Source organism: Fusarium proliferatum (genome assembly GCF_900067095.1).
Source record: "Fusarium proliferatum ET1 genome assembly, contig: FPRO_scaffold001, whole genome shotgun sequence".
NCBI lineage: Eukaryota > Fungi > Ascomycota > Sordariomycetes > Hypocreales > Nectriaceae > Fusarium > Fusarium proliferatum.
Window position 1 is genome coordinate 3362988 of NW_022194790.1, and position 22081 is coordinate 3385068.

At 48.2% G+C, this 22081-nt stretch overlaps 4 protein-coding genes across 4 annotated transcripts; 2 read left to right on the forward strand and 2 right to left on the reverse strand.

Moving 5' to 3' along the window:
* Positions 1-223: 223 nt before the first annotated feature.
* On the reverse strand, positions 224-3710 carry FPRO_00984 (uncharacterized protein; the record flags this gene model as incomplete). The annotated part of the gene is made up of 2 exons (XM_031220370.1): positions 224-2380; positions 2442-3710. The coding sequence occupies 2 exons, from the start codon at positions 3708-3710 to the stop codon at positions 224-226; spliced, it is 3426 nt and encodes a 1141-aa protein (XP_031075488.1).
* A 4768-nt stretch (positions 3711-8478) lies between these two features.
* Positions 8479-10241, forward strand: FPRO_00983 (uncharacterized protein; the record flags this gene model as incomplete). The annotated part of the gene is made up of 5 exons (XM_031220381.1): positions 8479-8913; positions 8971-9076; positions 9126-9511; positions 9563-10088; positions 10138-10241. 5 exons carry the CDS (start codon positions 8479-8481, stop codon positions 10239-10241), a joined length of 1557 nt encoding a protein of 518 aa, XP_031075489.1.
* A 4802-nt stretch (positions 10242-15043) lies between these two features.
* On the forward strand, positions 15044-17217 carry FPRO_00982 (uncharacterized protein; the record flags this gene model as incomplete). Its single annotated transcript, XM_031220392.1, has 6 exons — positions 15044-15784; positions 15867-15981; positions 16053-16381; positions 16446-16785; positions 16835-17023; positions 17075-17217. The coding sequence occupies 6 exons, from the start codon at positions 15044-15046 to the stop codon at positions 17215-17217; spliced, it is 1857 nt and encodes a 618-aa protein (XP_031075490.1).
* A 236-nt stretch (positions 17218-17453) lies between these two features.
* Positions 17454-19323, reverse strand: FPRO_00981 (uncharacterized protein; the record flags this gene model as incomplete). The annotated part of the gene is made up of 3 exons (XM_031220403.1): positions 17454-17643; positions 17696-19159; positions 19214-19323. The coding sequence occupies 3 exons, from the start codon at positions 19321-19323 to the stop codon at positions 17454-17456; spliced, it is 1764 nt and encodes a 587-aa protein (XP_031075491.1).
* Between the last annotated feature and the right edge of the window lie 2758 nt (positions 19324-22081).

Here is a 22081-nt window from a genome sequence, read left to right on the forward strand (position 1 = left end):
ATAACAGCTCGCAATGTGGTCAGTCCAAAAGGTACCTGCAAAGAACCTTCGGCTGAGGCGGTCGCTACCATATTAAGGTCGGTGTGATTGGATAAAAACACGCCAACGCTCGCGAAAAGTCGTGCACGCATACAGGAAACCCGGCAGCTAGCTGTACAGGAATTGAGCTCCAGAGCTCTTCGATTCACGCTCGGCAGGTTCTGACCACGGAAACCAACAGTAATTAGAAAAAGCGGCTCTTCTTCTTCTCTTTTTTCATGGCATCGCTGCGCAAGATATCGTCAAAGGTTGCGCCCGTCTGCTCGGGAGGAGGTGACTCTGTTTGAGGGAAGCCCTGGTGGCCAAAGGCTGCCAGGTTACCCACAGATGAGTTCCGCGAACCCATCATAAGACTGGGAGGGCGTCCACCAAGAGAACTGCTGCGCTCTCCAAATGGGCTTGGGGGCTGGAGAGGTACAGGCTCCAATCCCAAGGCAATACTGGATCGCCAAGCTTGATTGGCTCGATTTCCGCCAGGCGAGTGAGTTCGAGGACGAAGAGAGCCCGAAGGGCTGCCAATAGGAGATGGAGGAGTGTTGTAGCCGTTGCCGAAAGATGGTGGTGGTGTGGGCATAAAGTCCTCATCCAGGAACATGGACCGTGGGGGCTGCAAAGGTGACAGCGAAGGCTCCGTTGGTGCCTGGGCTTGAAGTCCTGAAGCGCCACTCTCCCACTGGGTAGCAGCAAGCCAGCAGTGACTTCGGTGGTAAGTGGCTTCCACGCTGAAAAGAACGGCATCTTGAGAGAGCTCGACCAAGCCACCTGTGCCAGCCACTTCATACCACATCTTCTTCACTTGCTGATCCGGAACCCAAGGAGGGTTACCCAGAGGAGGCTCGCAGAGGAAGTACTCAACACCTTCAGTGAACTGCATGCCTGGAGCATCCACAACCAAGACAGGAAGTGACTGGATGACAACGTAAAGGAACAGCCAGTAACCAATACGCTGGTCAGCAAAATCTTGAGGCGTCTTGCCTCGAGCCTCACGAAGCTCAAACTCCTTGAACTTGTCCAAGAAAGGAACCTTGGTGGCGTTAGTATCGTAATTGTAAGCCTTGTTTAACATGAGCATGAGTTCATGTTCCTTGAGGTTCTTGTCGAATTTTGCCTGTTTCTTTGGCGACAGCGTATCGTAAGTTTCCAGGATAGATGTCGCAGTAGGCAGTTGCGGACAATCATAAGGAATGGGAGGAAGAACAGGCGGCTTTGAGCGATCGAATTCGGACATGATGTTTCGCAATGCAGACATGATCATCTTGTCGGGATCGTTAGAAAGTTCAGGGACAGCATCCATGATTCTCGAAGTTCGGTTGGTGCGGTCGACGAGCAAGTCATAAAGAGCGCACATGTCAGAATACAGAACCTTGAGGACAAGTCTGTTGAGGCCGCTCTCGGAGAATGGGTTCTTCTTGCTGCTGGCTTTGGGTGGCCAGTTGCCGAATGCTGTCTTGTAGTAGCTCAGAGCGAAATTGCGCATTTTGGTGAATGACTGCTTCCACACCTTGAAGCGGACGCTTCTAAGCTCCGACATGGAAGTTGAGTTTGCGATACCTGAGAAAAGTGCAGGGAATTCGAATTGTTCCAGGTGCATATTGGCGTTATGCTGTCGGTTGTTCAGATCGGTACTGGCACGTTCCAAGTTCGTGCGTGTCTTTTCCGAAACCTGGTTCCACAGAGGAAGTTTCAGATCTTGGATAGCCGGAAGCTTGCCCGCAGCATGGGCAAATGCCTCATTGTAGAGATCGGCTGATCGCATGCGCTCGCCCAGAATCAATGCCTCGAGAGTCTTCTCCCGGCTGTTCCGGCAGTCTGCAAGCGCATGCTGGTCCATGTAAAACCCGAAACTGAGATCAACGGCGTCTCCAAAGGTGGTTCCATCATAACTCGTGAAGCCGTATTCTTCCAAAAGTTTTGAAATCTCCAAGAAAGCATGGAAGTTGGTAGGGCGAACCTTGGTTGCAACAAGGGGCTGTCCGGTCAAGAAGGCGAACAGGTTGCGGATAGCTATCAAACGATCCATGTCGGGTGGTGTTTCTTGACCGGGAGTTCCATTGGGAAGATACAGGTGGAGGCAGTCATCATATCCGTCATCCGGAACAGGAGGGGAGGTTGGTGAGGAGATAAATCGGTTCGCATCTTCTGCCGTCAGGCTGTCACGACCACTGAAACTCCTAGTTCGGTCCCTACCCATAGGCATCTCTCGCTCTCGCTGAATAAGTTCATTGAAAACCCAGGACGAGCTGATTGTGAATTCTTGAACCTTGAAAGACGGCCCAAAGCCACTGCCCTTGGGGTAAAGGTAGACAAGAACAGCTCCGCTTTCGTTCCATAGTTCCGGAACCTAATCGAGCGCAAAGATTAACTCTGAAACCATGGTTCAACGGTAGAGCAACGTCACTTACCTTTTCTCCGTTCTTGAGAAACGAAGCATTGTACTCAGCCTGTGTATCGTCGGACAGTACCCACGCGGTTGAGGCGTTTGTGTTGGAGACGTCCATCGAGTTTGATCGCGATCTTCCACCAGGCAACCAACTCCTTCGGAGGCGACCCCGCGTCGGGCTCTGGCTCGCATCACCCTTTGATGAACCTGGTCTGATGGCGAGGGGTGTGGAAACTACACGGCTCTTGGTGTTGTTATTGCGGCTGTTGGGAGACTGGACTGAAGATGCGCGGCGACCACGATCAGGAGCTGGAGAAGTTTGTCGAGTCTTGAGAGCCTGGATGGAGTCACCATTGGAGTTGCTGGATGTGTGCTGGAGAGAGCCACTTCGTGATCGAGCGGCGGGGTTTTCCTTTCGCAACTTTCCACTGCCACTGCTGACATTATCTGAAGGAGAAGTAGGAATCGGAGGAGGCGGCATGTTAGGTTCCTGGGGGCTCATGGTGGCTCTCTGGACCTCTGGAGATGGAGGAATCGGTGCCATGATCTGAGGCTGAGGGTTTAATGGGCTATCGAGACTGTCGCTGCCGCGGGTTGGGATCGAGTCCGGACTAGGCGGGGAACCAGCATGGCCTGGCTGGTATTGACCATGAGCCTGGTGAGTGAGGGCGTCGTGGTAATCGCTCGTCATCCGGACGGTGGGGTCGATGATGCTGGGAGTGGTAGATGAGGCGCTATCGTCAACGGTTGTAGGAGGGGTTGCAGCGGTGTTAGTGGTGGTCGAGGTATCGGTGGGAGAAGAAGATTTGGTGGGTGCAGGAGAAACAGCGGCTGTAACGGCGGAAGCGGGAGCGGAGGGCGCCGCAGGTACCGGAGGTGTTGGTACAGATTTTGGTGAAGGCTCAGATGGCAGAACAAGCGATGGAAGAAAAGATGAAAGTCGGTTTCTCCAACGAGTTGACCCCTTGGTAGGAGAGAGATTTGTCGTCGATTGGGATTTGGGCAAGGACACTTTTTGGGTAGAGTCGTTGCGTTTACGAAGAGTCTTTTGCTCGGCGGAACGTGGACGGTTGTGTTGTACAGCGTCTTGGTCTTGCTGCAGGTTGGAGCCCATATGAGGCAAGTTTGTGGTGGACTTTGACGACCCAATGTTTGAACCACGCAGGTGAGCGAGATCGGAAGTGTTTGACTTTTTTACGCTCTTTCGAGGAGAAGATGAAGAATCAGGATCTGTGTTTGACCGCAGCATAGAGGGCATTATAGAAGCCCGGAAGGACCTGCTCGACGTCATGACGGGCAATGCAGTTCGTTCGTCCTAGCAAGTAAATGCAAGAGGTGACCAAATCGTCCAAACGCCAGCGTTACATGCAGCAAAGCAGAGCAACGGGAAAGGCAGAGTACCTATGCTAAGAATGGCAGCAGAGGGTACTTGTGGCAAACGAGTGACAGTTCAAACAGAACAAGGCAATGCAAGGCAGGGCAAACAAGGCGAGCTAAGCTACCTTATGCAAGCTTGGTCAGGCAGTAAGTAAGCTGGTAAGTAAGAGCCCAGGTTTAAAAAAGGGTATGTAAAAGGGGACCGGCGGATGGACAAATCTTTATGTCAGGGGACTGCCAGCAACAACAAAAAAAAAAAGAAGAAGAAAGAAAAGAAACTGCAACTGAGGAGAGCTCAACGGAGAACTCAGACTGGAGTGGAAGAGACGGCAGCAAGCGTCAACTAAGAGAAAAAAGTCAGGCAAAAGCCCTTTTCCGCTAGATACTACTAAGGTAGGGAATACGCAGGGCACACAGTATTTTAGTCTGTGGCTTCGTGTCAGATCTAGGACGGGTCTTCCCTGCGCCGGGGACAAGCCCCCCCCCCAAAAGATGGAGACTCAAGGCCCATAAAAGGCCTGACAGAGCTTGATGCTGGCTGGTTAATTAGCAGGTACTTCAGGTACTCGCCTGGTACCTGGGTGGTTTTGCTGCTACTTTTGGGTGTGTCTCTGGATCAATGGGGTCGGGTCCGGGTTCGGGGGCTCGGGACTTGGTGGATACGCAATGACGTTGGCTGCTTGGGTGCGAGTGGGATTAGCTTCTCCTGAACTGAAGAGAAAGAGAAGAGAAAAAAACGCCCAGAAAGACGGACGACGACGGGCTGAACGGGAGCTGTCAGTCAGAGACATTTGAAATTTTGAATCACCAAAACCCCCGCTGATTCAGTTGACTTGTCAACTACGGAACTCGGATATACCGTGTCTTAAACAGTGCGCTATTCACATCCACATGCTTGCATCTGTATTCACCCTCTTACGATGGGATGCCATGTCTCTCTTTTCTCCAGCCCCAGACAGGCTCGTTCATGTTCATCGCCTTGTTACTCGTGTTGTGCCGCGTCGTGTCGCAGGTGCTGTAGCTTAGCTACGCCGCTACCAATGCCATTACGGATCCGTGACAATGGAAACGAGGCATCCAATTCGAATCCTTGAATCCTTTTTCATAGTAGCGGGTCTCTTCTGGTCTGGGCGGCTCATCCATCTCTTGACTGGCCTGCGGAGTGATTTCAGACTGATGACAAGTGGAGAAGGCATTTGATTCACCACAAAAGCCAAGACTGAGACTTGAAAGGGAGAGAAAGAAAGACATCATCTAATGTCGGCAGGGAAGCGAGTAGTCCATTCATATTGTTAGTCTGTTTGAAGGACGCTCGGCTGTGAAGTAACTGATCCTGTATCTTGAAGCTTCAACATAGCTTCCCTGGTAAAGCTAGCTGTCTATAGTACGATGATGCCACTCCATTGTCTGGGAGTTGAATGAATAAATACCACATTAGACAACAATCACGACCCTGCCATTTCGAAACACATGTCTAGGGTTCCTCGTATTTCAACGTTTGATCTACAAACCTCTGTAAATCCCTTCGAGTCCCCAGATCCCTTCCTTCTATTGCACCAGCATAAAACGCACCTGAGGCCCCCCCTCACCATCAACAGCTGAGGCATGGCTGTGAATACCGAAAGTAAGCCTTCTAGAGCAAGCATTGCGAATCTTCGTTGCCCAATGCTCAGCCCAGGGTGTGTGCTTTGGCCAACGGTGCGCAGATTTCTCCTCAAGGATGAGGTGAGGTGCTCTGTTGTGAGCGCCAAAGTGCATGGGGTCGCCGACGACAAGGAAGTCCGGGGCGTTGAGAAAAGGCCGAGAAAAATCAGTGTGCAACATAATTATTACCTAGTTAGTGGTGTCCATCTGGTGCAATTAGCTGCCGCTATGGCGAGTCCAAAGATGCAACTGTGTTAGACAAAGTGGGATTGAGCCTCAAGGGCCTACACACATAGAGTAAACACACTGGCATGTACGAATGGACCCTGCGTGGGGTACCTGTAAGTACCTGAGAGTGACTTTAAGATATCTGATGCTCAGATTGTTTATGATGATCCTCAGCCAGGCTGAATTGGTGTTGACAGTAATGCAACAGTACGGTAGGATTGGCTTAGAGACATATGTACACCTCCTTGATGCTTCATTACTTGGCCAGTACCAGCACTATTATTATGCCAGGGATCGGAGAAGCAGGATGGATCAGCGAGAGCCAACCGTCAACCCCACGGTCTCCCTGTCACTCACAGTGCCTGGCCGTTTCGAAGTTTCAGCGTTTCCTTCTGGGCGTTCCCCCGAACGGTTGCCTCACATTTAATACCAGTTAACAGATTGGAGATGGTGGGTTTCTGGACTAAGATTATCAGTTACGTACAACTCGATCGCTCAATTTCCCCATATCCAGTCTAATCTTTTCGCTGTTGTTTTGTCTTGGACTGCAAACTGTGATCTGCATGAGGCAAGGTTTTTGGGACTCCCGGGAATCAGCCACATCCCGAAACAGTCATGTTCCTGGTGGTTGGTCTTGGTATTGATCTTGTGGCGGCCTTTCTGCCGTCGACGACACCCAAACCGGTTACATTTATCGGCATCGGCACCTCGTCGAATCATGCAAAGTCCTCGCTTCTATTCACAACCATCGCGTGTGTAAGCTTCACTCGTCGTCATTCCCATTGGAGGTCAAAACAAAACTCGTCATCGCAGTCAGAAATTGAGAAACTCCAATAAGTCTCGCCCTGCTTCAAACGCCTGCATTGGCCCCCCTCCCCTCCTTGGCCCCCTATTCCCTCACATCGGAAATATCTTGTTCCCATTTGGCCCGTCCGTCTGTGGCTGGTTCTCGCCCTCGTAAGATCTGCAAAACCCAACTCACAAAAATAACAACGCCCAGCCGTGGTTGGCCGCTCTCAACAGAATGGACCGTCTGGCGCAGAGGTTGCAGCAGGAATCCAATAAACTGGGGAAATCTACCCGGCTACGATGCTTCGCTTCTCGTATTTCAGACCGACTCGACAGCACATGATGGGTAAATATCGTATACTCGAGACAGAACCCCATCAGTAAAGTCTTGGACGATCTTAGACTTCGGTACCCGACTCGTACTCTGTGTTCTCCACGTCTCTCTCGGCCGACTCATGTGTGATGCCCAGCAGGCCAGCAGCCAGCAGCCAGTTGCACGAGTCACCAGTTGCGCCTTGGGGGAAAGTGGCCGTAAAACAGGGGGCTTACGGTCCATGATCATCGCCTCTAACTCATGCTCCTCGACCCAGACAAACCTCAGGGATTTCATCGACGAGTTAGAACTTACCTGTCATCAAGTGCGTGCCACCCCGGAGACCGAGCTCAATAATTGACGCCGCAGTAATAAATTTATGTCTGTATATGTACACAAATGCCTGTCAGTAAGGCGCATGGCGGTACGCCTCATGTAGTGCTTCACAATCCAGACCATCAGGCTGGGAGTTGATTACGGCGATAATCTGGACAACGAAAAATTAACCCCCAGTTGCCGCACACTACCTACACCACAAGGGTACATCAGATCTCCAGACCAGCTGCGTCATACTTTAGACCCCTGGCTTGGGTGTTCCATCGGTCGTTGTTGAGGGGCTAAGCGGTAGCCGAGATTGGCTCTGCACATCAGAAAGAAAAGGGAGAGAATCCATTTTGCCCAGGAAAGGACGAAGGATCGTGAGAAGTTGTCGAGATTCTAATGGCTCGTTCAAAGTCTTGGCTCCGTCGTGGGATCCAGTTCTCGGGTGCATGCTCGTCTGCTGCGTCTGCATGGCTGTGCTGCTCCGCGTCTGGTACCTTTTTATAGAACATTCCGGAAAATCGTCCCACCCTTGTAACCTAGCCTGGTGTCTGTTCGCCCCAAGGAGTACGCCAAAAACGGCCGGTGGATCTTTATCCCTACTGGATGAGACTCAGCTCGGCGCCTGTGCGTGTGTTGTTACTGCGCTGACCAACCTAGGGGACGAAAGAAAACTCAGGGCCTTGATCCTGAATGACAAAAAGACTTAGGTAACCTAGCATAAGTTTAGCCTAAGTTTAGGATACCTTTTGCTGAGTTTATTTTACACCCTCTATTAAGGTCTGATGTTTTCTTGCTCCCCAAGGCCAACATTTTGTGCACTTTGTCTGAGACGGACGGACTGTCGGATGAACTCTCGTACTTGTGTCCTAGGCCCACTGAATCATTGCAACACTTCAGGTGTAGACAGAAATACAGTTATAGAGTTGCAGGAGATATGCATATTACCTATATCCGAATCTCATTACTGAGGTGGATTTGACCAATGCTCCATATTATCAACAAAAAGCAAGTGCTTATACGTAAGATGCTAACGAGGGCGGTCTGGACCCCGATATGCATTCCAATGCGATGCTTGTCTTCAGCCATCCGCAGTCAAGCTCGTTTCATTCAAAGTTTATGTTTGTCCTTGACTCGGGGAATCTGTCAAAAAGGGAAGCATTGCTATTCGTCTCTCAGTGCATACAGTAACTTCACGTGACGTAAACTTTCCTATTATGGCTCATCTAAGCTCACCGAGGAGGAGCTGTTAATGCTACGATCTGATAGGACAGTAGAGGCCGATGCCCCATCTTTCTCATTGTCCGAATGACTGACGAAAGGAATCACAAGTGCAAAGAACATGATGCGTTGATGTTTTTTACTACCAACTTATAAGTTCTTGAAAATGGAACCCATAATCCTCCAAGAAGGACGCTTTGAGCCATACTCTCCTGGAATCATTGATCTTGAAGACTTCCTCGACATTGAGCGCCTCTGTGAGGGAACTTCAACACCCTCAAAGTCAGCCCAACCTCTTACACCTTTAAACGAGATCCCTATCCCTGCTGCCACTAGCAAACAGCGATGCTCCGAAAAGAAGAGACAAGATGATACACAAGGTGGCCATGAGACGAATCGACCATTTAATCAGCAAAGGCGTAAAGGAATTCGCTCAACTGTCTCAGTCCCTGAATATTCCGTCATATGTTTCCCTTCTAACCCCACCAAGCCCGATGGGATCAAGAAGAAGAGAAAGGACTTTGATGAAAAAAGGAGGCTTGAAGTTGCGCGAGTCCGGAAAACTGGTGCTTGCTTCAGATGCAAAGTTCGAAGAATATCTGTATGTTTCATTACGTACACCCAGGCACGTCCGTACATACAGAAGTTGACCTTTTAGTGTGGCGTAGGGGCACCATGTCAAGCATGTGAAAAAGCAGCTGGTATTCTTGGAACTCAGCTGTGTATCCGTGAGAAGTTGACGAAATTGAGGTTCAGCTCAGGAGGTAAGAGTGTATCTGGTCGGTATTTATTTGAGTCAGCTAATAGTTTCAGATCTGCACTATATCGATTATACTGCGAGGTTGCTAAACCAAGAGCTTATCGCAGGCACAACTCATCTTGGACCACATCGAAAAGTCTCCTTGTCCATGGACTACCTTGAAAACCCAGTTCTAGAAGTTGAAGTACAGGATTACTATGGAAACACGACACCGCCATGGTTCTGTTGCTGGGTCGTTACGGATCAAGTTGGGGAGCAAGTCGAATCATACCGCCAAGAAAGCGCCCGCTATGCCTTACCGCAGCTTCTTCCACCCAGCCAACTGATTGACTGGGTCGAAAGAATGATCGTTCATCAGGATACCCGCTGCATAGGCTTCCAGCAAACCGTGGATTCATTCGTCTTGAGATACAGTCAATCGGAAGCATCCCTGCCCATGGTAAGCAAAATCTCATCTTGATGCCTTGCTCAGCCTACTTACACGACAAAGTACGAATTTGTCCGTAAAGTACACAGGCTCAATTGTCTGACAAAGATCCGCTTGGGCCTCATTCTTTGCATGGAAAGGGGGGGAAATATGACTCCGCCATCTTGTGCGTTGCATACCCAGTTCGGCCAGATCTCAAAAGCGGCCTCCCAACCAATAGAGAAAGAAGTTCTTCTTGAGCTCGAGAAAATTGTCTTTGGCACTGCGGGCATCGGTCCTGATAACTCAATAGCCCTTTGGGCCAGCCTGTGGTGTCTGATTCTGATGTATCGGAAACTCGTCCACACATATATGGCCTTCCAGGAATTTCCTTGTCATGTGCCTAAAGAGTACACCGGGTTTCCGGAGTGCAAGCTCGAAGTCGGCACACATTTCTATCACTATCTCGTGTCTATCTATGCAGCCCTGTTCCGCGTAACTAGTCCGCTCTATGCCGACTTCCGGGTAGCTGCAACACGCAAGCTTCTCAACGATGACGAGTCTCTTGTCGAAGCCTTCATGAGCTTACGCACTGAAAGCTTCTATTTCCGTTGGTGGCATTAATTTCATTTGTGGAACAAGAGCTGACTGTTTCATAGAAAGAGAGTCTATATCTATGTCAGCATCACACGATCAATTGCTACGTAGAATGATACTGGATCGAGAAGCGGGACTTAAGCCGAAACAACTACAGACAAAGTAATTGTTCCTGTTTATCAACTGTTTTTGTTCAGTTGGTTGTGTGGGCTTAGCTATTGCTAACATGGAACCATACGAATGATATCACGTTTCATTGGCAACCCCAATGGTTATCATGCCATCCAAGTCAGCGAACAACCGTCTAGACAAGCAGTATATTCAATAGACTTTACACAATCTGACTATGTTGATTACCATGTATAGTTTACAGGCTAACATATAGTTCTATATGCTGGGTATAGATATCTATCGGTCAGAATCGTTCGCCGCAACAAAGACTTACTATGGATTGTATCATATCGTCGAATTATGACTATGCTATCGGTCAAAAGGCCATTGAATTCAGGATAATTAGACATATAAATAGGGACCACAAGCTACAGATTCAATACCACCGGTCTTAGAAAGGGAAGAGGATGTGCGGAATACCCCTATGTAAAAGTCACTTAAAACCAACATCTCCAGCAGTGGCAGAAAAGATATACCAAGACCAATATCATAGCAGCTCAGAACCAGATATAACTTTTCTTTTATTTAAGCTAGTGCATAATAAAAATCTTCTTGTTGCTTAATTCTACTTCATCCTTATCTTTAAAACATCATTTTGCTATCTATAATGGCAAATAACGGCACTGGCCAAGAAGCCGCTAGAGACCCAAATACAGAACAACGAAGTCTCCGATTCCTTCCTGCCAGATGTCAGACTAGCGCGTGCTTCTCATTTAACAGTTGCGCATCACCAAGCGCTTGTGCGTATAAGCACGACACAGACACCAGCAGTCGACATCACAATCGCATATTGGCTCGAATTTAAAGCGGACGTATTTGCGGGCTGGGACTCCCAGTAACGAGCGCCTGCAGACCATATGACTTCTAAAAGAAGAGAGAAGATACCCATATTCACATTAGGACCTTCAGGGTCACTCTCCCTCTTACCAAAGAACAGATTAAGAAAGGAGTCACCGTACAGGTAAAAGAGCGACGCGCCGGCAAGCCGGTGTATTTCGGGCTCACCTTGAACTACGAAACCGAATCTATTCTCTAGACCTAGAGAGATGAGAACTTCCAGGGCGTGCCCGTAGATGCGGTCCGAATCAACGATTACTGGACACTAATTACCATCCGCGCTGAGGCTATATCTAACCGTGACGAACACGAGCTGCATATCGTCAAAACCTACCACAGAGGAATATCTCAAGGTGAGCGCCCGCCGAGCCATCAAGGAATGGGCAATGGAAGGTTCTGTGCGGCACCCAATCGTGGACCCTGAGGATAGCGCCTTGCATCCGCAGTCGTTGGCCCTGATGCTGAGCGCATGAAACTAGTCGCAGATGAAGTCGCCAAAACCCCGATTGAACGAGGCAGACCCTTTTAAGTTAGGAAGAAGAATTGGAGTGGAAATGAGAGTTGACAGCTAGGCGGGTGGCTATCCCTCGTAGTAGGGATTTCATCATAATAAACATTTTGTTAAGATTGATTTTATGTCTACCAATGTGAGGCTGCTCCCCTAGAAAGCTTAGTATGAAGTGATAATTAAGAGTCCAGGAGCAAGGTAAGTGTTTTAAAGAAAGCTACTATCTTTGATATCATTTCGTCCTAAGCCCAATAATCTCATTTGCAACCCATTTCCTTTTTGGCTTCCTGCCTGTTTGCCCCCGAGAAGAATAAGAAGCTGCTAAACCCATTGAACAAAGCAGAATAAAATGAACCGAACCCAAGTAAAAAAGAAAGAGAATGAAAGAAACTCGCGGATACTGTCAATAGCAACCCATAACGTCAGCCCACGCCATCCTCACCAATCTCTCTCAACGAATCATATCTCCGCGAGAAGGAGAAAAGAAAGAAATAAATGAGCCAAAATGTTCATCAAGGCGAAGACCGAGCCTCCCTCAACTTCCTCTGCTGAAGAATCTTGCCGAGGTATCTGTCCTGCTCATCTAGATCGCACGTTCGCGATTGTAGACGAATGCGACACGCTCACAGTAGGCGTCGCAATTTTCAATGGCCTCGAACTCAGCTTCTTCGATGGTATAACCATTAATTTTCACCCGGGAGGCCTTGCCATAGCCTCCTGCGGAGTCGACAGCGAAGGCGAGTCTGGGTGGTCGGTCAGTCCAGACTCTAGCTAGACACCCAACCACTTGGATCTTTGGGCGGCAAATTTTGTGGTAGAGACAATGATGCCGTTGCTCCTTGAGGTCTAGTTGAGGAAGATAGCGCTCATAAGGTCATCTTTCATGTCAGCGATGAGGATGATATGCTTAGGGTAGATGGATCTGACAAAATCGTTGAATGAGGTGTCTTCCTTCAAGGTCAGAGCCCAGCGACTAGGAAAGTCATCTCCAACAACTCGGAGCACCATTTCTTGATGGGCCGATGTGGGTTGGCTCTAACGTACTCCTCATTGAACTTATTGATGCGTTCCCTTGTGACCATCGTAGTTTCAAATCACTTCCGCTCTCATACCAAGATATGCCATCCCATGGAAGTTTTCGAAAGAGTCTGTGGGTATTCCTCTGCAGAGGAAGTCCCCACAAACCCAGAGGATAGATCCGGTTTCGCATTTGAGGGTCAGTCCGACATACGCCGCCACTTCGATGCGTCGTTTAGGTTTTTAAGTACTTGATGTCCTTAGCGATTTGCTCTTTGGCGAGGGGAAGAGAGTAAGTCAGCGTCCTGTCTTCAATATGCGCATCGTTGATCTTTTTGTCAGGGATGAAGAGATGCTTAGAGGCCTGCTGCTAGTTCCAGCCCTCGAACACACTAGCAACGACTCTATTCCGATCTCTGGCCGTGATGGGAATTCGTGGCGTTGATGCGTTGATGCGTTGATGCGTTGATGCGTTTCCAATTCCGAAGATCATAGGGACAGGTGCATTTTTAGGAGGTTACATCTCCAGGCTGGCCTGAAAATAGTCAACTTAGAATGTTAAGGCCTAAAATCTACGTTTCTTTGGGATCGCTTTAGAACCTCTTCCGGAGCGGCAGACCATGAGACCGTCAAGTCTGAGGTTTGGTCAAATATAGTGATTACCAGAAGGAGCTCGAATTTGAATGTCGAGCTCGTCATTACGCTGGCCCGACTATGGAACATAGAGTGGGCAAAGGTTTGGAGCGAATCGAGTAGCGAATGAATGGGCTTTACCTTGCAACTAACGTTTCGGAAAGCCATACGAAAAATGCATTTTGTATCCGTAATTTATGATGACTTTGGGCTCACTTTATGATTTTATTTTACAGTACCTTGACCTAAAGTCATCCTAGGCCTTATCAAGTGTCGAGCAGAGTTATAAGCAGTCAATTTTATTTCGAGTCACGTCTTTAGTAAAATAAAAAGCAGGTTGAAAGTCGCGCTGCTTTCCATACTTTGAGAAATCTGGGCACATGACTGATGTCTCATGCAACTCATCTTGTCTTGCTCAATAAGGCAACCAGCGTGGGTCTCGCTTCCAATTTACCGATGCGGAGCTCCGGTGGCGCTGAGGTTAAATTTGACCACGGCCGGAGCCGTTGTCGGCCCCGCATTGCCGGGACGGGGCGCAATGTGCTTAAATTAAGGCCGGACGAAAAATTAAATCCTAAATTTGATAGACGATATCTAAGTTTTCGATGAGTGATTAAAATTAAACTGACTTAGATTTGAGCCCGCTGTCGGGTATAAAAATTGTGTGGTCACGATAGCTAAGAAATTATCAATATTATGCAACCAGAGTTGCAATTACTGTGTCTAGAACCTCTCGACTTGATGCCATTCGGATTGAACAGATCAGGTTGCAATAACTTACCAATGGTGATACTCTGATGATCGGCGCGGCGAGTCTTTCTTGGAGTCGTGAGTTCTTAGAGAGGTGACATCCCTGTCTATACAACCGCACGATCCCACTTTGGGATGTCAAAGAACTAGCAACACCACCAAGCTAAGTGCTGACACTGGGAAGAAAAGCCAAAAGAAGTCACTGGCAAGTTTCTTCTGGTTTTCATGATAGGTTCTGATATGTATCTAGGTTTGGTTTGACCAATTGAGTGTTTCGGTTTGAGTTGATAACCCATATATCACAGATATACTCGATTGCTCTACTACACGACACCAAGGCTAACGGACCGCCCGTGCGGAGGATAACAAAGGGAACTAGTTCGATTACTGACAATCGCGACTTTAAATTGACAGTTTCGCAAATGCAATTGATCCCAGGAAGTAATTGGCAGCCCTTACCTAAATATCGTTGTTTTGTCTAGTCATCCAGATATCAACACCAACGGCATATCACGGAGGTTTGATAGCATCAACGAGCAATTACGCCAGCAACACTAGATAATTCTAGCCGTCTAGTTTACCATCGATAAAGTTTCGCCTCTCCTCCATCCCAACAATAGTCATTTACAGAATTCCCGTGATCTAGGTCTACTAGCAACTCGTAGCGTTCTCCTGGACTCAACTCAAGTCAAAAACCGGTAAGACAAGGTTGTTTTATTGGTCAATTACAGTGGAATTTTGTGAGATCTAGCCAATACAACCCCTGTCTTACACCGAGAAGTGAAGAGGAGGATGGTGTAAGTGAACAAGTCCACCACGACTGTCGAGGAAGGCCGAATTATAACTCTCTGGTGCCAGGACGTGTCTCTGAATCGCTCAATCTTGCACGCAAGCATCAGGCACATTGTAACTTTTCACCTTATCGTCTTCTGACAAGTATTTGCTGCGTGCTTCAATTCGCCCAGCGCAGACATCGAGGTTCCACCAAGATAGCTCCTCGTGACTTACACCGGAAACAGTACATTACATTGCAGGGCAGGCAGGTCGTCAACATGGATAAAGGAGGTGCTTCCGCTGCTGTCTTTGCGTCCAGAGACTTGTCCCAGATAGGTCAAGAAAACCCGCGTGTTCCCACCTCCCCGGGCCTGGACTATGATGAGCTCTTCAGGTCTGTCTTTGACTGGGATCTCTACTGTGACTCGACCAGGTCTCAGGACTACCCAGGAGCTTCTAGCTCCCCTCGCCTAAGCTACAGGGACCTTCCCTCGCTCATCACTGATATCCCTTCCTTTCTTGATCATCTCTCTCTTGACAGGAGCGAGGCCGAATACCTAAGGATGACCCCTGGCCTGAGCCCGGACGATGGAGGGATTACCACATCCGAGTCCATGGGTCAGACCCCACCAGAGCTCGTCAGAGGTGGTAGTACCTCTCCTTCGTCTCACTCTGGCTCCGTCTTCTTCGATGGCGTAGACGATGTCCGTCGACGTCCTCGAGTCAGCCTCCAAGAGGTTCAGGCCCAGGATGATAAGTGGACGTACCCCCAGGCCGTACCTAGCAAGCACGCCCCCCGGGGGTATGGCTACCCACATCAGATCCAGGTACACGAGTCCTCGTCCCGCCGCTCAGGCCACACCAAGACATACTCATACTCACCCTCCTCAAACTCAACCTCTGGTGTCAAGCGTCAGCGTTCTGTGGAGAAGAGGTCAAGACAGCTCTCTGATCCAGACCAGACAGCCGATGTCCGCAAGAGTGGGGCCTGTCTTCCGTGCCGTATCTCCAAGACCCGCGTAAGAAAACCAATCCAATACAATGCCTATACAAGGCCATTGCCCCTCTGGGAAAAAAACACTGAACTGAGCCATTACCCAGTGTCAAGACTGTGGCGTCTGTCCCTACTGCCGTAAGGCCTTCCCAGACCACTCACACCTAGTCTGTACCCGTAGGACCCCTGCGGTTGCTCCGCCTGTGATTCGTCACATCGTCGGTATGTCGAACAACCCCCCCTGGCCCCCAGCCTCAAAGTGAGACATGTACACTGAGACATATCATATTTAGACGTCTGGTCACCCGACCCTGCGGAAGAGAGGCGTGTCGTTGATCATGAGCCTCGCTTTCCCACTGCCAAACCCCGAGATATTGTCATCTTCTTCACCCGCGATGCCGAATCCCCTTTTCTCCGGGCATCTGTCCAAGCATACCATTCTCAGAATGGAACCGATGAGAACCCCAGAAACGCTGCGTTTGAGCGGGATAGATTTCCCACTTATGGTGAACTCCAGCGCTGGGTCGAGGCACAGATCCGAAGAGAACGCAGCTCTAGATTTGAGCATATGGTGCAAAACTTTTTGCTTTCATATTATGAGGACGGCCAGGGACTTCCAAAGGTAACACTCGCAACCCACTCTTCCTGACCCTTGCTGTATCCAGTAGAGCTAATTGTTATTGTAGCACAACCTCGTCTCCAAGGTCCACACAATGAATTGTTTCTTCAGAATCTGGAAAGCTCCGCGCTTCACCTGCTGCAGCTCGTCCAATAAGCTCTCTCAGGTCCCCTTTACTGTTCAAGCAGAGCTTAGACGCATTGCATGGAACGCACTTGTGTCCCATGAGCATGATATCCTCAAGCTCCTCGAAGACTGCTTGGCGCAACAAGAGTCTCTTAAAGCTCAAGAGAAGATGGCGGTTTGGGCTAGCTTGTGGCAACTCATGATCATGTACAGAGACTTGGTCATTGCACACGATGGATATTTCGCCCGAAACCCAAGTGCCCAGAGAGATCAGAATATTGGTAAGACAATTTGACTCGAAGGTCAAACATTATTGCTAACGACATTCAGTTGGGGCTTTTGAGAACCTTTACAATGGATTTTTCCCTTTGATAGCCATATTCTATCACTGCCAATTCAAGACTCCCAAGAGAATGGAGATGTCAATGGACTGGCTCAAGGACTATCCTTCTCAAGCTCGCCATAGCAGCAAAATTCGCCAGTTCTCGCAGGATATGATGGACACCAGGAAGGAATTCTGTAAGACCACAGCACCTCATTATGTGGGATGTTCCACTGACCCTTCGCCAGACGAGAGAATTCAGCGTTCGTCGTACAAAGTTGACGAGCGACTAAGCGCCTTGGTAGTTAACCATGAGCTGAAGAAGATCTCATCCAAGAGACGCCCTCGAAGTAGTACCAAGAGTAAGGGAAGCTCCCGTGATAGTGCGTAATAACTGCACGAATCATGTCCAGTCATTACAGAAAATCATTTGCAAACGAAAAGGTAAAACAGGAAGAAAGAAAAAACAGATGGAAAAGATAAAACACGAATAAAAAAGTATGATATGGGGGTTCTTTTATGGTTTATAACGAATACAACGACGTTCGCTGCATCTGGGCTTGTTTAATGTGGATCGAAGGGAAAACATGTGTGTATTGGGTTGGTTTATGTTGATGAAGCAATGTGTCATGGTGATAGGCTCACTTGGGCAGTTATCTTGTATCTTGGCTTCTTCCCTCCATTCTTTTTGGCGGTTTTCTCAACCCTGTCGGCGAGATCTTCTAGACTGACACCCGCTATATTGGCGGAGGCAACTCTGATCGTTAATGCGATTCTCTCTCTTTTATCCTCTGCCTGCTTGAGATGTGCTTTTATGCTGTGTTCGTTAGGCAACAAGACTTGGCATACTTCTGAAGAATGACACTAACCTGATAGCATTTTCCACCTCCTCTGCAGTTTTCGGGATGATTGGTACAACCATGGCTATAAGCCCGGCTACAGCACCAATATACGAAGCCCAAAATGGTGCGTCAAGATGCTGGCTCTCAAGAAGTGCCGACAGACTCTGCTGGAGCTGTGAGTCCAAGGGCCCTAGAATGCCTCCCCATCGAGCTGAGGCTGAAAGCGCCAGTAGGGCCCTTCCGGTGTGTGAGAGCCCAGGGACCTCCGCATCCCGGGTAATTGCATGATGCAGTGCAAACGACGAGTTGTTATCCGAATCGTGGCCCTGTCGAGTCCAAATATCCCGCACAAAAAGAGAGTCTAGCCCAGGAGTCAAGATGTTAGGCATGGATGAGAAGTCGACCTCTGCAGGAAGAGCACTTCTCAACGTGTTCAACACAGCATCAAATACGGGTTTCTCATCTGGTGTGACTCCAGCAAGAATATCGAGAGGGTTACATTCGCGGATTTCGAACGGAAGTTTCATCATAAGTGCACCTTGACGATTCGAACCGCCACAGAATGTCACGGTTCCGATATTGGGCACCGTCGCGAGCAATGCATCAATGACAGTGGCGATTGCAGGGAATTGCTTACGACGACGCTTTGAAAGTCCGAAAATTCGACTGTCGTGTTCCTCGTTGACACGACGCATGTGCTCAACCTTGGAAAAGAGTGTGCCTGGAGCCGTATAACCGTTCGTATAGGGGATAGGGTACGGGCTCACAGGATCCTGGTGCATGAGCATGCTGCCATAACCGCGAAAGCCACCTCCACACATGAAGACGTTCACGCGAGAACCCTCGTCATGAGAGCCCTTCAGAGCGTTAAGTGCAGGAAACTTGGAGCAGAGGTTGGCGTATGCCTGTTGCATGCCAGTTTGAAGCTTTGAGATCTCAGAAACCTGAACATCGGCTGGCTGCTCTTGCAGCACGCGAATTAATCTCGCGGCTCCAAATGGCAGACTCACTCCAGCTCTGGCAGCATCTATCTCGTAGTTTGGCTTGCTGGTGTCCACCCACGTCATCTGCACGCTCCCGCCCCCGAGGTCCAAGAACAGAGCGCCACCTTCAACGCCAACGAGACCACTGCGAGAGCCCATGACAGCGCCAAAGAGGGTCTCAACAGCGGGCTCAAGTATGCTCACTCTGAGACCATTAGTCGCGGATGAGATTGCCTCGAGCATTTCAGAAGCATTGTCGGCCCGGCGCATGGCCTCAGTAGCGAGGATGGTGATGTGCCTCGCTGGAACTCCATGACGCACAGCGAGTTGATGAAAACGCTCCAGCGTCTTGGAAACAGCAGCAATGGTTTCCGGAAGAAATACTAGGCCTTTAGGTGTGTTCCTGAGCGCATCAAATAGTGAAATGGCAGCGCGAGTTGAGTAGATGGGACGAAGAAGGCGTGTAAATGGAGGCGCTAGTGATGTGATGGAGAATCGAATGCCATTACTGAATTAGATGTCAGGTATGAGGATTGTTTGACTTGTTTAGAACTATTTGTACCTTCCCATATCAACTATTGCATAGAGTTGACTTTCCCCTTGAGGGTTCCAGGGTGTAATAGTCTGCGACAGATTGTCGAGAGTGACGATATCGGGAGCATGTGAGGTCATGATTAACCTTGACAGCGAATTGATCCAATCGAGACGAAAAATATAATGAGATAAGTTCCTATAGTCTATGAATAATCTTGGGCGCAAAGGATACATGCAGCAAGCGCTTGCTGTTGGTGCTAGTGTCAGTGAGGTTGAGATGACTCCAACAGAGAGCAAAAGTTGGTTCAGTGCAAGTTTGAGGTTGGCGGGGGATGTGGGGTGTCATGATTGCGGGGTTGCCCGTCCCAAAGACCGTGACGGCGCCGTATTATCCGGAGCGACTCTGCTTGGCCCGGCCACTCAGGAGACTACAAATTGATTTCTTATCACATTATCTTTATTATTCTTTGCTTCCTAATAATTCACTAATTACATCACTTCGGTATCATAAGGTAGACGTTTAAATTTAAATCGATTCGTTAATTTTACTATACAACATAAAAGCGTCTTATTTATACACTTATTATCATAGATATAAAGAGTTTTAAGTAAATTAATTAATGGGTACAATATACCTTAAGGATAGATTGGCTGATAAGTCACTTATATTGATATATAGATGGCTCTTAATATCAGTCTATTCTTTATATCGGTCTCTATATCTTGGCGTTTTTACAACTCCTTTATCACCTGCTCAGCACTTTTAGTTCATCATCAGTATCACAGTTTATTATCCCCAAGCATTCACATATTTCTATCCGTAGTTCACTATGACTGGATACGTGAAAAGTATCAGCCGTTCCCAGGTGCTCCCTTCTTGGCCTGTGCCCAGGAACATGTACTGATGTGAAGTGATTGACCATCTCTAGATGAGCGCCATTTATCCCATTAACCCAGTTGCGTAATTGGACCGACCGACATCAGCAAGGTCATATATGCCAATACACAGAGCTTGACCATTTCTGTTTCTGGCAACTTTTCTTGATTTTCAGTTCTTTCTAGAAGTATCCTTTAAGGCAAAAGCGTGGTTTCTCCCCAAGCCCTATCACCGTACCTACTGTAAACAAGCCCTCAATTGATACCGCTGTGAGCTATCCACTTATTCCAGCAACTACGGAGTTTAGATGCTCAAGTCATATCAGTCTTGCTGATGTGGGTATTAAAATTCGTCTCCTTAACTTACTTCCTGCGTTGAAGGCTGCCCCTTATGTATGGTCTTATGGGGGTGAAGTGGCGACTTTTATATCTGCGGACTGTTTCTCGGTATCTATTATATTCGTTACGGGCTTTATGTTTCCCTTGAGGTTTCAGTATGCTTTTATGTTCTCGGGGAGATGTGTGAGAACATCTTGTCTTATGTAGTGATGCACCATATGTGAGAAGGCCTCCTTGAACCGAATGGAGGATCACCTTCCAGCCACCTTTGCACCCTTCGCTTGTTGCTCCGTCTCTAGTATGTTATGTAATGAATCATATACTCTACATCTTAGCCTCCTAAGCCAACGTTGACATGAGTTCTAAGTGCATGTTACACCACAATAGTATTCGGATATCCATTTGGTGACAACTTTGGCCTTGCTATTATGTGTCCATGCCTAGGTTGACCTCAACCTTTATAGTGTACTGAGCTCCTTACTGAAGATTGGTTCATTCATCTTATAATCTCGAACATTCCTATAGAAGTTTGTGCATCGAATAGCGACAATGACCATTTCCAGTTGAACCTGAGTATTTATCGTTAACCCGGTAGATAGACTCGCCATCCCTTCACTGTTGATTGTTGTCGAAAGAACACTTACAGGTAATATCGCCTTGTGAGACACCTCAAAGGTGTGGGAGCGTTTAGACGTATGATCCAGATTCTTAGAATCTTGGCCCGGTATTGGTGAGTATTCGTATCTATTATCGTGAGTGATTTTGATCACAACGAAGGTTCCTCTCATATGGGTAGACTACGTGAACAGGTGTCACGCTACCTACCTTATCAAGAGAAAAGCTGTAGTAGATCTGGAAGCCCATGGCTTCTTCCCAACGTACTGACTGGTATATCAAAGGTTTCTCATTCTTGTATTGAAGAATTTGTTTGCCGCGTTTCCATAACCTCGAACATTTCCATCTGGCATACGAACCATGGCACCCTCAAGTCCACCTCTGAGCAAATCGTCAGAGCTACAGCTCTCGTTTTCGCTATTTTGCACACATGCGATTCAAGTACGTTAATGGAAAGTATCTGCAATTGAACAGCAGTCCAATATCTTAATTTGAGACACGTCCGTTCGAAGAAGAACTCAAGTGTCTCTCGTACAATGATCAATCAGTCAACTTTTTGGACAAAAAGCTGCAGCGAGACAGGGTTTTATCTCCCTCCTGCTGCACTATATCTTGATCAACTCACACGCTGTCGTATGACTCAAATCATACCAGCCAAGATGGTGATACCTGCAATGGCATTTGCAAAAATCATGTCTCGATACATGAACTGCAGCTCAATCCGATTTTTACAATAGTATGTCATGCCCTACTTCGTTTTTGTGGTGTTTTTCTGTCCGCCACTATTATATTGGTCTTATTGATTCGATGTCCATCTCTAGCTACATATGACATCAGTGTCAGCTGTAAAGTTGGACTATAGTACCATCCTAATACCAGGCTTTATCATCCAGGTCGTGGTGATGAGTCTAGCGTGGTGCTGCACTGGTGCACTCGTGTTTCTGTTAGTGGCTACAACTTACCAGTCTCAGCTCAGATGAGATCAGCACATCGTAGAAAAAACACAGTGTTCCACCCAATTCCCTTCTAGGCCGTCCTTTATCACACCTTGGCCTCTGATTTGACA